At 41.8% G+C, this 18915-nt stretch overlaps 1 protein-coding gene across 4 annotated transcripts in view; it reads right to left on the bottom strand.

Annotated features, from left to right (window-relative positions):
* Window positions 1–18915, bottom strand: part of DYNC1I1 (dynein cytoplasmic 1 intermediate chain 1) — a 322279-nt gene that overhangs the window by 81025 nt on the left and 222339 nt on the right. For all 4 annotated transcript variants that reach the window (XM_068972507.1, XM_068972509.1, XM_068972508.1 and 1 more), the window contains one exon: window positions 3008–3154. In XM_068972507.1, the coding sequence (XP_068828608.1) occupies window positions 3008–3154 (147 nt within the window). The remainder of the gene's footprint in view (window positions 1–3007; window positions 3155–18915) is intronic.

The raw sequence follows: 18915 nt of genomic DNA, 5'->3' as shown, positions 1-18915 counted from the left end.
GTCTGAGTATCTGGTTTTCAATACCCTCCCCATCCTGGTCACTCTCTTCTGTTTTGCTATATTTTATGTGAGTTCTCCTGCCAGTGAAGTTCTGAGAACAAAACACAACTGTCTACCTATACTCTGACTCACAGGATATAGAGAATGGGAGCACTGAGCTGTCACTCCTCATGTGATAAAAGAAATATGCCTGTACAAATGTCTACTAAGATTTACACTTGCTTCTTCAGAAATTGCATCACCTCGTTTACCCATGCTGGATAGAGAGACAACCAAGTCCCTGTGTGTTTTTCACACCGTCTTCCTACATAAACCTTCAAAGAAATCAGCCTCAGTGGGTCTGGATAGTGGAAAGCACAGCAGAGATGTGAAGTGAAATATTCTCCTGATCAGGTCTCTTGACTATCGAGAGACTGATTGGTTGTGGACAATGCTTTCTCCCAAGTCTCTGGTGTATGAAACTCAAGCGTGAGTCATGTGGCATTCTGAGCTCTACGTGCAAACAAATGAAAGAATGGATGAGACAGGTTCCCGCTTGAAAATGGCAGACGGTAACACTGAGGATGAGAAAGCAAGCTCCAAACATTGTTACAAGCCCCCAGTCCGCCTAGTGTTTTTCAGGAAGAGTCCCGCGGGGGTTTCTTTTAACCATGGAGCATCAACACAAATCACCAGAACCTTAATGGGTCAGGACCCCTACGGGTGGGTGTAGTAGGAAAAGAAAGCTTCCAGAAGGAGATATAGAGCAAATGCCCCGAGAAGGAATGTGTGTGGGAGCCCCTCCCTGGCTTTAATCAGTACTACTGGCCTGTGCTTTCAAAAGTAATAAAGCTCAGCTTAAAAGAAAAGAGAGATTAAAAAAAAAAAAAACTAGAACAGAAGCAGGCACATGGGCATGCCTACTTATACACAGACAGACAGACAGACACACACACACACACAACACTCTACCCAATGCAAAGAAAAAAGCAACAGTGCAGCTCATTTTTCCAGTATAGGGGCCAGATTGTTTTTATTTATTTTAGGAATAAACTTGCTGTGTGGCAGAAGGCTTTTGCTTTAATTAGGACTTCCTGTTGTCCCAAATGCATATGTGTGGTGGGTGTGAAAGGAAATTAGTTAGTAATCTGTGGTGGGCCTCTTTTTCCTTAACCACTTTTGATCCTGGTACCAATCTGCCAGGCATTAGTGGAGGTTGAAAGACAGTCACAAAATTAACTGAGCCCTTTGAGCAGTGGATTCAGCAGAACACAGCAAAAGAGAAAAGAGTGGTTCTTTTCTAACAGAAGTAACTGTGTGATAACAGAGATAATGTCACTGTTTGATAATAGCATTTTTGTTGTGATGATCACATCGTAAGTTGCTTGAAAAAGACAGATGAACACTTTGGAAGAGCTTTTGGATCCTCCCCAAAAGCTTCGTGCTGAATGTTCTAATAGTTGGATTTATGACTTTTGAAATTTCAGAAGGTATGCTCACAAACACACCAGATAGGCTCACAGAGCCAAGAAGTGGCTTCATGCTTCTTGAGCAAACACCTGCATCAAGCCTGTCTCCTCCTGCGTCACAATTTTCTGTTATTAGTTTGAACAAGTGGGGTAGGCAAGAGCAATTTTCTAAGATTCCCAAGAACTAGTTTCACCTGCGTGTGTCTTAGGTCCGAGTCAATCAGAATTAAGGCTGACTCGGTATTTGCATTTCCCATCGTCGATCTTGCAAGAGAGGGCGAATTTTCCTCTTCGTGGTCTCGGCTAAAGCAACTGGCAGTCCTTTTTCAAAGCTAGATGGTTTTAAGGGCAGCAGATGAAACAAATGAGGCAACCACATTAAGGAAACTGAAACAATAGTAGACCTGTACCCTTGGGCATAATTTGGGCATTTCGGAGAAAGGACATCAGTTCCCCTGAATGTCAGGGTAGAAGAGATTGATGGAGACATGCCTGTCTTCTCATTGCTCCCGACAATTGCTAAACACACCTGTCATTCTCTTAAAGGAAATGGCAGAGTAGTTGTCTTACGAACACTACACTGAACCTCTTCTGCTAAATTATGGGTAATGGTTCTGAGATGTTGACTTTTAACCCTATGGATTATATTGTCACTGTAGACGTTACTGTTGAGACTTACACCATGCATTCCAGAATTTAAAGCCACAGCACTCCCCGAATCACAAATGGAAACAGCCTGTTGGCCAAAGTCCCATATGCCATCTCTAAAGAGAAAATGCTTACTGTTCACGGTCTGTTTGGAAATATGGAGAGAGTAGGATGGAAACATATACACTACCATGTGAAACATATAGTGGGAATCTGCTATATGACTTGGGGAGCTCGAACCAGGGCTCTGTGACAACCTAGAGGGGTGGGATGGGGTGGGAGGAGGGAGGGAGGCTCAAGAGAGAGGGGACAGATATACCTGTGGCCGATGCATGCTGATGTACGGCAGAAACCAACACGATATTGTGAAGCAATTATCCTTCGATTAAAAATAAATAACTTTTTAAAAAAAGAAAATACGGGTTTCCACCTTATAATATACATGTGAAGAGTTTCTTTGGAAAAACAATTCCAGAGAGGCCTCTTCCTTTCTCTGTGCTTTTTTTAGTTTTAAGCTATCCTCCCTGGTTGCTTTGGGGACCCCCAAAGAGATCCTTTCTGTGTGTTAAAAAAGTGAAAGTTAGTTGCTCAGTCGTGTCCAACTCTTGGCGACCTCATGGACTGTAGCCCACCAGGCTCCTCCGTCCATGGGATTCTCCAGGCAGGAATACTGGAGTGGGGTGCCATCTCCTTCTCCACTGTGTGTTCAAACTTGTAGATTACTAAGAGATGCCTCTAGACCCAGGGCTTCCTCCATCTACTGTCCACTCGGCTTTCCTTTAGTCAGGATGTGATCACTATAAATCACATACTTCCAGGCTGGAGTCACTGACAACCAAAGTACCTCTGTCAGTTATGCCCTCTTTCAGGGCTTGGATGGCTGATTGGGATGTGATGAGAACTGGACGTACCGTGTGTGCAGCCGCAGACAAGGGCGTCCGCTGGACAGGCGTCCTCCGATGACTGCGATTATCCCACAGGACGATCTGGCCCGAGTAAGTCCCCCCAACCACCAAGTTGGGGTGGAAACGAGCAAAGCAGACAGACATCACGGAGGACTGTGGAGGGAAAGTGGAGAAAGATATGCTGTGAAATGGTCTCAGGAGGCTTATTTTATTCTGAAGAGGAACCCGCTAGTCACATTAACTCGGCACCTCCTGGAAATCACAAAGCAACTGTTCAGCACAGAGTGAGTAGAACATCACGTAACGGACACAGACTTTCCCAGGAGAGGTTGACCAATGTTTACTCCTTGAAGCTTGAAATCTGAAGTCCTGGCCATGTCATCAAATAGGCGCCAGATCCATCTCATGTACATCACCGCTCTGTGGTCTGTAAAGCTTGGTTTGTGGAAATTTCCCATTTATCAATACAACAGCCTCAGAATGAATATTAATTCTCCACTGAAGTCTTCACAAAGCAGTTCTTTACTTTGGGGGCATGTCCTCATCACTGTACAGTGTTGGCAAGGCTTTGAGGACTTTGAGACGGGGTTCTTTTTTTTTTTTTTTGGCTTAATGTAGACTTCTAGGAAGTGAACTGACCTCAGACTGATCCAACTGGTTCCTCCCCAAATTCCCTCAGCTCCCATGGGTATTCTCCTGACCTTCATCCTGCCCACTTCAGACAATTCTTAATGTTATTCTTTGCCTATTTTAACAAACAGCCAAAAATGGATTTTCATCCAGCTCTGCCATGGCCTGTCAGAGCATCACGAATGTGGTTTCTAAAGTGCCACAAAAGACTACTGGGCACTGCATTTTATAGGAAATTACTTAGCTGAGACAGAGCCATGAGACATTTGAAAATCAGACAACTTGGCTGTGCCACATTTGCGGAGAAGTCCGTAAGGATTCCTGTTTTGCTTTACACGGTTGCATTTACACACACAAGGGCTTGTTTTTAATAAATATGTTTCATCCTTTCAGCTAAACTCAATGGATGATCATGTGTAAGGAAGGCACTGAACCAACATGATGGGAATACAAAGGGAGTCACTGCCCTTGACAAACCTGGGCCCTGGGAAAGGGAATTAAAAAGCGTGTGTGTGAGAAACCTACTGCTGCCGGTGCCTCCATGTGAGTTCACGCCTTTGTATGGAGTTTTAAAAAAAAGGTGATTCTCCGCACTATGTGGTCATGTGGGCAGGTACGTGCCTTGGCAAGTGGAGAGGAAGGTGGATTTTCGTCCTCACTGTCCCTCGGGTTTGAGATGCTTATGCAGGTCACGATTTGCACACACAAGCTGCAGTCCTGAAGGCAACAAGGGGCCATGAACAGATCATACGTACGTGTGTGTGGGTTTGAAGAGAGTGGTGAGGAAGGCTTGCTTTAGCTAGGAGTGGGGGCAAAAAGAGGGGAGTGGAAAGGGTGGGAGAGTTAGAAAGACCTCATGAAAGGGAATGTACCACTCTTGCTGTAAATATGGAATGTTCAGCAAGTAGAGAGGAAAAGCAACAGCAACCCCTGAGAGATGGGGTAATGGAGAAGACTGGAGGCAGCAAGGCCGGGGAACAGCCAGTCTGGTTTGGCTGAGCAGGAGCCTGTGTGGAAGATGCGGGGAGTGGGAAACGTGGCTGAGGGGTCAGGCAAGAGAGAAGCTTGAATGGCAGGTACTGTTTGGATTGTTTTCTGTGGGCAACAGTGAGAAGTCACAGCTTTCTGCACACAAAAAAAATTAGAGAGAGAGAGAGAGACAGAGGACCAATGGCTGTACCAGATAAGCCAGTAAAGTGAAGAAATGGCTGAAAAAGAAATGACGACCTCTTTCTGACTGAGAAGATCACTGTCCATTAAAAAATATATCACATCTACTATCAGCCGAAGGCTTAGAAAGAGTCTCAGACTCTCTGAAGTAGAAGAATGTAGACTATTTTTCAATGTCACGTTTTCCCAGTTTGAATGATTTTCGGTTCCAATTTCTTGAACACAGGTCGATGGAGAACATGCCGGTGCCCCAATCTGGTTTTCATAAAGTTCAAGAATAACTCTCAATAATGGTACTGAATTAAAGAAAAAGAAAATAATGCTGGTCAGCTTCTTGTTTTACACATCCCACCAAAATGATTCTTAGTTTTCAATTGATGAAATTCTTATGTTGCCTGAGCTATGTTGGAGACATTTTGTTTAAAACTTCAGAAAGACTTAAAATTATCCAGGTGGTATCAACAATTGAATTTACTAAAGCTCCCATCAATACAGATAAAGGAATGTCATTAAATTTGAAAAATCCAGAATTAAACCGCTTGATTGCTTCCATGTTTCACTTAAATCCCAGCAAATACTGCTCCAAACCTTGCAGGCTGTTAAGAGACTAAGCTAGAGAAAAATAAACAGTACAGATATTTTTACAAAACAGAAACACATAGTTGGTGATCAACCAGAATGCAACCCCACAAGATGAGAACTCTAAGCCCTACTTCTCCATTCATTAGTGTGTCCACTCTTCATTCATTCATTCAGCACACAGTCCTAAGTCCTAACTACATCACATTTCAAGAAAACTGGCAATGTCACAAAAGCCAGCCATCTCCAATTCAGAATACTCTTTACATTTGATAAAAAGGCAAATTATTATGAAACAGAAACAGACTCACAGACACAGAAAACAAACGTATGGTTACCAAAGGGGAAAGGGGTGGACGGAGGCATAAATAAGGAGTTTGGCATTAGCAGATGCAAACTACTGTGTATAAAATGAACAACAAAGTCCTACTCTATAGCCCAGGGAACTATATTCAATATCCTGTCATAAATCATAATGGAAAAGAATATGAAAGGCATAAATATACATGTGGGCTTCCCAGATGGCTCAGTGGTAAAGAATCTGCCTGCCAGTTCAGGGAACAGAAGAGATGCAGGTTCAATCCCTGGGTCGGGAAGATCCCCTGGGGTAGGAAATGGCAACCCATGCCAGTTTTCTTGCCTGGAGAATCCCATGGACAGAAGAGCCTGGTGGGCTACAGTCCACAGGGTCGCAAAGAGTCGGACACGACTGATCACGCACACATATATTCATGTATAACTGAATCACTTGCTGTACACCAGACACTAACACAATACTGTAAACCAATTATACTTCAGTTTTTAAAATAAGTCAAATTAACATAAAAAAAAAGAATAACAATACTTTGGAGCATCAGAGTTCTGCCATTAGAGTCTGCTTTGTTTTGCTGTAAACCAGTCTTTACAAGATGGGCTCAATAAAGGACAGAAATGGTATGGACCTAACAGAAGCAGAAGATATTAAGAAGAGGTGGCAAGAATACACAGAAGAACTGTACAAAAAGGATCTCCACGACCCAGAAAATCACGATGGTGTGATCACTCACCTAGAGCCAGACCTGCAATGTGAAGTCAAGTGGGCCTTAGAAAGCATCACTATGAACAAAGCTAGTGGAGGTGATGGATTTCCAGTTGAGCTATTTCAAATGCTAAAAGATGATGCTGTGAAAGTGCTGCACTCAATATGCCAGCACATTTGGAAAACTCAGTGGTGGCCACAGGACTGGAAAAGATCAGTTTTCATTCCAATCCCAAAGAAAGGCAATGCCAAAGAATGCTCAAACTACCACACAATTGCACTCATCTCACATGCTAGTAAAGTAATGCTCAAAATTTTCCAAGCCAGCCTTCAGCAATATGTGAACCATGAACTTTCAGATGTTCAAGCTGGTTTTAGAAAAGGCAGAGGAACCAGAGATCAAATTGCCAACATCCGCTGGATCATGGAAAAAGCAAAAGAGTTCCAGAAAAACATCTATTTCTGCTTTATTGACTATGCCAAAGCCTTTGACTGTGTGGATCACAATAAACTGTGGAAAATTCTTAAAAAGATGGGAATACCAGACCACCTAACCTGCCTCTTGAGAAACCTGTATGCAGGTCAGGAAGCAACAGTTAGAACTGGACATGGAAGAACAGACTGGTTCCAAATAGGAAAAGGAGTATGTCAAGGCTGTATACTGTCACCCTGCTTATTTAACTTATATGCAGAGTATATCATGAGGAACGCTGGGCTGGATGAAGAACAAGCTGGATTCAAGACTGCCGGGAGAAATACCAATAACCTCAGATATGCAGATAACACCACCCTTCACCTTTAGTGAAGAAGAACTAAAGAACCTCTTGACAAAAGTGAAAGAAGAGAGTGAAAAGTTGGCTTAAAGCTCAACATTCAGAAAACTAAGATCATGGCATCCAGTCCCATCACTTCATGGCAAATAGATGGGGAAACAGTGGAAACAGTGGCTGACTTTATTTTTTGGGGCTTAAAAATCAGATGGTGACCACAGCCATGAAATTAAAAGACACTTACTCCTTGGAAAGAAAGTTATGACCAACCTAGACAGCAAATTGTAAAGCAGAGACATTACTTTGCCAACAAAGGTCTGTCTAGTCCAGGCTATGGTTTTTCCAGTAGTCATGCATGGATGTGAGAGTTGGACTATAAAGAAAGCTGAGCACAGAAGAATTGATGGTTTTGAACTATGGTTTTGGAGAAGACTCTTGAGAGTCCCTTGGACTGTGAGGAGATCCAACCAGTCCATTATAAAGGAGATCAGTCCTGGGTGTTCACTGGAAGGACTGATGTTGAAGCTGAAACTCCAATACTCTGGCCACCTGATACGAAGAGCTGACTCATTTGAAAAGACCCTGATGCTGGGAAAGATTGAGGGCAGGAGGAGAAGGGGACAACGGAGGATGAGGTGGTTGAATGGCATCACTGACTCAATGGACATGAGTTTGCGTAGGCTCTGGGAGTTGGTGAGGGACAGGGAGGCCTGGCGTGCTGCAGTCCATGGGGTCGCAAAGTGTCTGACACAACTGAGCAACTGAACTGAGCTGAACTGAATCTTTACAATACCTCCATGAGGAAAAATGAGTAGACATACTTTTCATTTTTTATTTGGAAGGTTTGAAATGATGGAGTAGTTATGTGCTTCAATTTCACTTAATTTCTAAGCTTAGTATGTTAACTATGGAAAATATTCTATGCAGTATAGACTATGTTGTTGTTGTTTAGTTGCTCAGTTGTATCCGACTCTTTCGCCGTCCCATGGACTGTAGTCCACCAGGCTCCTCTCTGTCCATTGGATTTCTCAGGCAAGAATACTGGAGTGGACTGTCATTTCCTTCTCCAAGGATCTTCCTAAATTTATTGACTGTCAGCATAAAAAGCAAAGGATGACCCAGGGGTCAAACCCACATCTCCTAAAGGCGGGTTCTTTACCACTGAGCCACCAGGGAGGCCCATTACAGATTATGTATAAATGCTAAAAGGAGACCTCCAGGGTGTGCCACGTTTGACATTCATATGGAAACTCTAAGGCAATATGATCACAATTATCTGGATGTGAAGTTTAGAATTCAGTCATTTCTTGCGATGTTTCAAAGTAGCCTGATGTTTGACATAATGGTAGCAAACATTTGGTTGACTGACTGAATTTTTTATTTTTCATCCAAATGTTTAGGTTGAAAGGGAAAAGAGCCCCCCAGTTACAGCCCTGATAGAGACAGCTCCTCTTCTAATCTGCAAAGTCTGCATTAAACCCCAAACAATGTCTTAGAAAAACGCCTGCAACCTTGTGCTGTTCTTACAGCTAGTCATTGTTGCCAACTGTCATGCAATTTATTGACTGTCAGCATAAAGAGCAAAGGATGAGATCATCCTGTCAGTTACATCGACTGGGTAAAGAGTTAAAAAGCATTCCAGAAAAAGTGATTGACGCTACTAAAACACGTGGCTTTTTGTTGTTCTCATTTTTAACAGCACATTTCCTGAAGACATCTTTGAAAAACATTAATAACATTAATGCTATTTTAAAAATTTCATCACTTTCCTAGGCATTTAAAATTTGTATTCGTTCACTTATTCAGTGTCATAATAAAGCACTATATAATCATATACAATTTTGACAAACACATTGGAAACAAGAAGCTTCCCTAACCTTGGTGTTCTTGGCTCTATAAGAATACATATCTATATAGATATTTTTGCAGTTTTTAACTTTTTACTTATTTCATTTTATTCTTTAAAATATTAGAGCCTTGGAATTATTTTAAGAAATAACATACAGCCTTTAAACATTCAAATCAAGGAGTTTACGTAAGTGGAAAAATAATGATAAAGATGATGCTAATTTGGGGACAATTGCTAACCATCTAATAAAAGTTTTCCCAACACTACAGTTGAATTCTTATTTTTACAAGGCTAGTGATTTCACTGATGTGGCCAATTTAATGGTCAAATCAGGGTCCCAGAAATATAAGCTCCTAGGTGGTAAAGTTAGTGGTAGTGCTAAAGCTAGTGGTAAAGAATCTGCTTGCCAGTCCAGGAGACATTAAGAGTTGCAGGTTCGACCCAAGTCAGGAAGATCCCCTGGTGGATGGCATGGCAACCCACTCCAGTACTCTTGCCTGGAGAATCCCCATGGGCAGAGGAGCCTGGCAGGCTACAGTCCATGGGGTCACAGAGAGTCAGATACGACCGAAGCAACCTAGCACGCACATGCGCACATGTTAAAAGCTTCATGTAAAACTGGTAAGCCTGACTGACTGTATTCCAATACAAGTAACATAGAGACATCATTACATGAGGAACCACTATTTCCAACAGGTTAAGCATCTCATTTTGACTATTTACATGCCATAGTTCCCCCAAACAAAGACAAACCAGATTTTAGGACTATGAGGGTCAGGCTATCTCTATGGACAATTTCTGGTATCCTCCACAGATGTGGTCACCCAGAGGCTCTTGAGGAGCCCGTTTATTTTCTAATCTTGCACAGGCCGCCTGGTGCAAAGGCAGCCCTCTTCGTATCGCCACATGGCCATTTGCACGTGAGGTGACCCACTACAGCAGGGTTCCACACCTTCGTCTTCTGTTCAGAGACAAAGCAGCCTATTTTACCCCATTCACCAAGGGAACTGCCCAGGGAGGAGTGGGGTAGGGGCTCCATTCACCATACCTCCCTCCTCACACTGCACACCAAGTGCATTCAATTCCAGTCGGCCCCAACGCCTAAGTGGCTGTGGGGGCTGTTTTCTATTTCACAGAGTTAATCCAGGCCAGCTTAAGGGTGGCACTTTCTCTTAACCACAGACCCAGATGCCCAGGGCAAACAGCCTTTGGTCACCACTGGTTGGGTGGCAGGCCCCATGGCTTCACATGTGATCTGGTTGCCTGGGTCCTTTCGTGTGTAGCACTCTGCCCACTCCCCAGCTATCGTGCCTGGCCAGGAGGGGCAGGGGCCCTGTATTGAAAAGCATCTCTTATTTCAAGTACCATCTCTTCTGGGGAGAAGCTGGTCCTGGAGAGGGAACGGCCATATTGTTGCCATATGCTGTTTAATGGCGGCTGACATTTCACTCGCCTAAAAGCAAATGCTTAGCTGTCAGAGGCTTGTGAGGCAGACAGATCAGATGTTGCTGGCTACTCCTGAGCTAGTCTATATTTCTGAAAGTACCTAAGAAACCCTCAAAGACATTTCTCTTGTTAATGGAAACAAATGTAATCGGAGATCATTGCTGCCGAAAACACCTCTTCCAGGCAATCATGCAGCACTGGGCATCTGACAACGGAGAAGGTGTGAAGGTGGAAAACCGAGACATGAGTCATGAGTTGGGCACGTAACTTTGAGATGAAGGGAAAGGGTCTTTCTTTCTTCAGAGCTCTCTTTTCCTATGCCTAAGTCGCTGTCCTACAGCACACACGTCATTCTTCTCAACTCTCAAAGGAATCACCTACTGAAAGTCATCACCCCATTAGTAATGGGGTATCCAGGAGCAAAAGTTGACTTAGCTTGCTTGCTACTTCCTGACTCAGTTTGTATTTTTTTTTAAAAAAGAAAAGCAGCTGATTCTAAAATCTGATTTCTGGGAGATTAGAAACCATTCATTCCAATCAATCCTAACGGAAATCAAACCTGAATATTCATTGGAAGGACTGGTGCTTAAGCTCCAATACTCTGGTCACCTGATGTGAAGAGCTGATTCATTGGAAAAGACCCTGATGCTGGAAAAGATTGAGGGCAGGAGCAGATGGGGGCGACAGAGGATGAGATGGTTGGATGGCATCACCGACTCAATGGACATGAGTTTGGGTAAACTCTGGGAGACAGTGAAGGATAAGGAAGCCTGACATGCTGCAGTCCATGGGGTTGCAAGGAGTTGGGCACGACTGAGTGACTGAACAACAACAATATTCCAATGACTTTTCTTTGAATCCCTTGGAATTTTTGTGCCTCTCAGTACTGTGTGTCCCTAGACCTAGGCTGTGTGCTGAGTACACAAACTTGAGTGTGCAAGCCACAGTGAGATGCCACTTCACACCCACTAGGATAGCTAAAATTTTTAAATGTTTACATGTCAATTATACCTCAATAAATCTAGGGGAAAAAAACAAACAAACAAAGGAAAATGGTAATTCTTGGTGAGGCTATGAAGAAGCTGCAACATTCAAGACAATGCTGGTAGGAATATAAAATGAAGGAAACAGTTTGGCAGTTCCTGAAACCAATAAACATAGAGTTAACATCTGACCCGGCAATTCCACTCCTAGGTTTATACCCAAGATAACTGAAAACACATAAGTACTCAAATTGTATACAAATGTTCATCACAGCATTATCGGTAATAGCCAAAAAGTGGAAACAACCCAAATGCCCACCAATTGAGGAATATATAAACAACAGGTGGTGAATCTATACAACACAATATTATTCAGTACACATGAAGGAAGTACTGATATGTGGTATAACATGAACGAACCTTAAAAAGACGCTAAGTGAAGGAACTCACCAAAGGTCACATGTTGTATGATTCTTCCATATGAAATGTCCAGAATAGGCAAATCCATAGAGGCAGAAGGTAGCTTAGTGTGTGCTTTGAAATAGGGATGAGGGGAGAATGGGGAATGACTACTAATGGGGCTGGGTGTATTTTGTGGGGGGGGAGGGGATGATAAAAATATTCTGGAGTTAGACAATAGTGATGCTTACACAACTCTGAATACACAACATTGAATTTTATACTGTACAATCGTGAATTTTATGTTGCATGAATTACATCTCACTTTTAAATGTTTTAAAATTTTAATTAAAAAACTTAATTAGAAATTTTTAAAAATATCACTTATGTGTAGAATCTAAACTATGGCACAAGTGAACCTGTCTACAAAACAGAAACAAATTCACAGAGAACAGACTTGTGGTTGAAAAGGGGGAGAGAGGGGGAGGGATGGGCTGGGAGTCTAGGGTTGGTAGATGTAAACTGTGACATTTAGAGTGGATAAACAACAACGTCTCACTGTATAGCACAGGGAACTATATTCAATATCTTGGTACAAACCACAACAGAAAAGAATACTTTAAAAATAATGTATATACTTGTAAAACTGAGTCACTTTGCTGTACAGCTGAGGTTGGAAGAACACTGTAAATTGACTATAATTTTAAAAGAAAATAAAAATTAAAAATAAAATTGAATCCATAATTAAAACCCTTCCAACAACAACGAAAAAGGTGGTGTGCTGACATGGTTCCAATCCTGTGAGCTTTAACAACCGTATTTCTTATTTTCAGGACAACTGCCTGGACTATTTTGACCACTCTTTCCTCAAATCATTCTCTTTTCTTGCCTGTGAAGAGCTTCTTCAGTTTCTGCTCCCCATGAGGTCCTGGAGGTGGAAAAGGAGGGTTGTCTCCAGAGCTGACTTCCTGCTCTGGTATCTACTAGTCATGAACATTCTCTAAGCCTTTTTTTTTTTTTTTTTGCACAGTGGAAAATTATTTAGTTTTAAAAACTGTGGGGAAATATACATAATGTAAACTTATTAACCATTTGTAAGTATATCATTCAGGGACATTAAATACATTCACATTGTCACGTAGCCATCACCATCATCCATCGTCAGAATATTTTCATCTTCCCAAACTCAAACTCCTGTCTATTAAACATGAGGTCCCCATTCCCACCCTTCTCTCAGTCCTTTGCAATCAGGATCTACTTTCTATGAATCTATTCTAGGAATCGCATATAAATGGAATCATACAGGTATTTGTCTTTTTGTGATTACTTTATTTCAACTTAGCATCTGCCCTAAAGGTGTTATTACACCCATGTAACATTACAAGTATTAGTGCATCCACACTGTGGCTTATATCTAAATTTCTTTCTTTTTTAAGTCTGAATAATGTTCCATTATATGCAACTAGCACACTTTGTTTTTCCGTTCATCTATCAATAGATCCTTGGGTAGCTTCCACTTTTTTGGCTATCGTGGAAAACGGTACTTTAAATATGGGTGCACAAATATCTTTTCAAGACACTGCTTTCAATTCCTTTGGGTATATACACGTAAGTGGAATTGCTGGATCATGTGTGTGTGCAGTCACTAAGTCGTGTCCAGCTCTTTGTGACCCCATGGTCTGCAGCACACCAGGCTTCCCTGTCCTTCAGCATCTCCCAGGGTTTGCTCAAACTCATGTCCATTGAGTCGGTGATGCTATCAAACCATCTTATCTCCTCGCACCCTCTTCTTATGCCTTCAATCCTTCCCAGCATCAGGGTCTCTTCCAGTGGGTTGCTGGATTTAATTTTCTAAGTCATATGTACCTGTAGCCATTTGTTGATAGTAATGCAGATGATTAAGGAAGACAAGTGATCTTTGGGGAGGGGAGAGACCCACACTTCACACACACTTCACTCACACACACACTATATATCTATATAATATTTGCTTTACAAGGAAAAATTTTCAGGGTTTACAAAAGGATATGTGATTGGTAGTAAGAGACACAGGATGTTTATGAAAAAATGGCATTTTCTTTTCTCTTTATATCCGAATTCCTTTATAATTCCAACATACAGTCTTGAGATGGCACATACCTACAGTTGAGGAAGGGGTCTTGAGGCCTCCTAAACTGCATACTCAGTTTTTTGGATATTGTAATAAAAAAGTATTAAGACGAAAAAAAGTTTTAATTTTGTGAGGAACTGTCATCCTGTTTTCTATAGTAGCTGTACCACTTTACATTCTTAACTGTAATGTACAAAGCTTCCAATTTCTCCATCCTTACTGATACTTATTTTCTGCTTTTCTGTTTGTTTTATTTTTATAGTAACCATCCTAACTGAAGTTAAGTTCCATCCTAAGCCACATTTTCAGTTCATAGTAGGAGCATGATAGTTCTTGCCCTGCCTAGAAACAGGGCATTTTCTTTGGCTCTCTTCCCAGAGAGAATTGAAAAAGATTTAAATTTAATTTTAATTCTCTTAATCGAAAAAGATTAAGTAATGCAGTTTAAAGACGATAAACAATATGCCCCCACAGAGAGTTAGAAATGACTACTTTGTGATTTGAACCAACATTTCCAGAGAAAACCAGTGGTCCAGCCGAGTTTTCATTCTGGCTCAACAACTCTTTCCTAAACAGTTCTGATAATAACGCTTGGTCCTGCCTTGACAATATACGTTGAGAAACTATCTCCTAGAAGTTTTTACTGCACTTTGGTTACATTTTTAACTCTCTGGGATCCTTATTCTGACAACCCTCCCCTCCTTCCTGGGACACTGTCTCTGGTGTAACATATCTTCATGCTTGGTTATAGCTCCTGTTGTTGATGGCAATTCCAAATTCTGCCATTTATTGACATTGGGTAATGAGGAAGAGGAGGAAGAGGAAACAGTGAACTGTTAGCACCAGAGATAACTCCACAGTGAAAGCCACAACTGGATTCATGCCACATTATTATTCATGCACACTATATTGCAACCCTGCTGATTTAGGAGAATTCAGGCTCTAAATCATACTTAGCAGTCCCTTCAGGGCAAGAATTTCTGAACACAATAAAATTCTAGGGCAATGGGATGATTTTCACACTGCTTCCAGCAAGTTTGCTGCAATAGGATTTTTTTTTTAAATGTTACTGTACTTCACACTTTGAATTGAGCTAGGACTTTTTTTTAATCTGTGATGTGACTTCACATCTGATTATTGTTATTCATCATTTGCAGGTGCATGGACCCCTCAAGCTATTTTCTAAGTTAGTGTTACTCCAAACTTGCCTGTACCTTAGCATCATCTGAGGACCTTTTTAAAATTCCCCAGTGCTCAAGTCACATATGATACCAAGTCATTCAGAATTTCTGGGGGTAAGACCCAGGCATCAGGATTTTTTAAAATTCCACAGGAAATCCCTACGTGCAGTCAAGTGAACAGTACTGTTTTAAATCAACGGTTCTTGAACTGGTCTGAATAAATATTTAGAGAGTTAATTAAAAGCACAGGTTTCAGGGTCCCAGGCTGGATCTACTGGATCAGAAACTGAAGAGGCTGGGAGGTCTGTTCTTTCCATCACTGAGAAATTTGGAAACCCTGAAAGCAATGAATTAGTCGAGTAGGGCCGTTAGTCACTGTGGGATGAATCTCCCATTGCATCGATGTAGGCCATGCCTGGAATGTTTCCAGTCATGGGGTCATGCGCCTATTTGCATAACCTGGCCAACTGAGACACATATGATACAATAAAAGTTCTTCTGCCAAAGTACCATTGCTCAATTTCCTTCAATTTGACTTGCTCGTGTTTGCATCTCTCCTTGCTTCCACTTCCCTTCTAAGGAGGCTCTTGGAAAGTGATCAACAAGAGGGCTAGTGAAGGTTTAGGTCCCAGGTTCCTTTCAGCATCATGCTCCAAGCGGACACTGAACACCCAAGGGTTTTCTTGTTTATTATTGGAGGGGTCGCTAATGAACATTAGTAGGCTTCCCTGGTGCTCAGCAATAAAGACTATACCTTCTAATGCAGAAGGCGTAAGAGATGTGGGTTTGATCGCTGGGTCTGGAAGATCCCCAAAGAAGGAAATGGCAACCACTCCAGTATTACTGCCTGGGAAATCCTATGAAAGAGGAGCCTGGTGGGCTACAGTCCATGGGGTCACAGAGAGTCAGGCACAACTTAGCAACTAAACAACATCAACAATGAACATTATCACTGCCACGCTGGATTACATGATTCATGATTATTTACTTGTAGGGGTATTCCAAATTTTTTGAGCATCTACTAAGTACCAAACATGCTGTATACATCTCTATATCAGTCCTATTAGATGGGCAATTTTGCCCATCCCCCCCCCCCCCCCCCCCCCCCGCCAAATCAGAAAATGCTGACTCAGGCAAGTCAAGTCATAAGCTTAAGATCAAATGAAGAGTAAGCTGCATAGCCCAGATTTGAACTGTGGCTTGGCTGATTCAGAAGTCAACATACTGTGAAACCTTGCGTCAGGTGAATGCAGGTACATTTTCTCTTTGGGATGACAATCTCCCGCCTTCTGACTTCATGCTGTGGGACTCATGATCAGAGAACACCTCACGCATCCTAACAGGTCAGAGAAGGCTTTGGGGCTTCCTCACTGCTAAAATGGCTCTGGCGTGGAGCCTCCAACCCCGTTCCAGTTGGACTTCTGGTTCCACCGTAGGAATCGACCACCTGACTCAACAACTCCTAGTCTACCAATTTTGACAGGTGACAACAGAACTAATTAGCACCAGTGGCGGTGCTATTTACCATGAGGTGGTTCCTTCCTGCTGAGAACTGACTGAGACCAATTAATCATTTCATGGAAGTCAGCTAGCAGCTGGAAACCAACTGGGTCACTAATGACAAGTTCTGCACTTATTGTCACGGCTTTGGGAAGAAATGCTTTGTTTTCCTCTTGACACCAGGCAGGTGGTGCTAGTGGTAAAGACTTCATTTGCCAATGCAGGAGACACAAGAGAGGTGGGTTCGATCCCTGGGTGGGGAAGATCCCCTGGAGAAAGGAGTGGCTACCCACTCCAGTATTCTTGCCTGAAGAATCCCATGGACAGAGGAGCCTGGCGGGCTACAGTCCATGGGGTCACAAAGAGTTGGACACGACTGAGCGACTGACCACACAATGTCACTGTGCAGCCAAATAAAAAAATGCCACTTCAGTACAACCAGTTATTCTTAAATGAGTGTCCATCCCCCTACATAATTATGTGAACTGTTATTAGCTCTTGTGAAAAGGGGAGAGTGCCCCCAAGTGCTTTAACGAACAAGAGAGACCTCCTACTCAGAGACACAGATGCAGGAACCCGGGGAAAATTCTTCTGAACTCAAGAAATATGAAACATGCATACATTTTTTAAATGCGAAGTTCATTAGGAACTGGGATCATCTTGAGTAAAATGAAAGAAATGAAAGATAAGGATTATGCTAAGTGAAAGTAAGTCAGAGAAAGGCAGATACTGTCTCACTTACATGTCAAATCTAAAAAATACAACAAACTGGTGAATAAAACAAAAAAGAAGCAGACTCTCAGGTACAGAGAGCAAACAGATGGTTACCAATGGAGAGAAGGTAATAACAGGTAGGAGAAAAGAGGGTTATTATGGGATCCTATATAATCATCTGTGTGAAACTTCTAAAAATCGTGAAGCACTATAGATTTTAAAGAATCTTTCACTTAATAAAAAAATTTAAAAATTAAAAAAAGAGAAATAAAAGGGTGGCCTGTGTTAAGGAAGAAGTTCAAAAACAATGATTAGTGGAAATTTTGCGGTATATTTCAGCCTTACCTATAACTGAAGAGTCTCTTAAAGAGTCTTCAACTGCAAGATACATACCATATTAAAAGTCCACAAATAATAAATGCTGGTGAGAGTGAGGAGAAAAGGGAACCCTCTTACACTGCTGGTAGGAATGTAAACTGGTACAGCCATTATGGAGAACAGTATGGAAGTTCCTCAAAAAACCTAAAAATAAGAGTTGCCATAGGAAAACTGGAAACAACTAAATGTCCATTGACAGAAGAATGGATAAAAATGTGGCATGCACATATATAGATACCTATATCTCTATCTATATCCGTACGCAACGGAATATCACTTGGCCACTTAAAAGAATAATGGTATTTGCAGCAACATGGATGGACCTAGAGACGATCATAGTAAGTCACATAAAGAAGGACAAATACCATATGATATCACTCATATGTGGAATCTAAAATACGACACAAATGAACATAACGAAACATATGAAACGAAAACAGACTTACAGAGGTTGCCAAGAGGGTTGGGAGAGGCAAGGACTGGGAGTTTGGGATTAATAGTATGCAGACTATTATATATAGGATGTATAAACAACAAGGCCCTCTTGTATGGCACAGGGAACTATATTCAGAACCTTGTGACAAACCATAATGAAAAAGAACATATATGTATAACTAAGTCACTTTGCTGTAAAGTAGCACTTAAACATTGTAAATTAACTGTACTTTAATAAAAAAAGAATTTCTTTAACCAAGAAATGTACCAAAAATTCAAGGTGAAAATGAGCCTCGCCACCCATACAATTTGTGTGTGCGTACGTTCCAGCTGAAAGTTCCCCACCCGTAAGATGGACAGTCTTGGTAACAAGCTCTTTAAAATACAAAGCTGCTCGTAGAAAGTAACTGCTTCAGACTGTGAACCACACAGGGGCATTAGAAGCCTGCCTAGTGCCAGGAGCCAAGCTAGGTACACCCTATGTGTCACACCACAGAACAACTAGGAAATTTCTCCTTCCTTGTTCTTAAAAGCAGTTTGTTTCCCACAGGAACTTTGGAAAAGGTAGTGTTTCTCGCTCCTTTGTCAATCCTCGCAGCAAGTGAAGAGTTCTGCAGAGAAATGAGCACAACAATTACTCTTCTTAGTTTTTAGTAAAGTTTTTATAATAGTTTTAGATTTGCAGAAAAGTTCTGAAGATGGTACAGTTCCCATGCACCTCCATGCTGTTTCCCCTAATGTTAACCTCTTCC

The sequence above is a fragment of the Capricornis sumatraensis genome, chromosome 5 (genome assembly GCF_032405125.1).
Source record: "Capricornis sumatraensis isolate serow.1 chromosome 5, serow.2, whole genome shotgun sequence".
NCBI classification, from domain to species: domain Eukaryota; kingdom Metazoa; phylum Chordata; class Mammalia; order Artiodactyla; family Bovidae; genus Capricornis; species Capricornis sumatraensis.
This window is presented reverse-complemented; position numbering and strand designations above follow the sequence as displayed.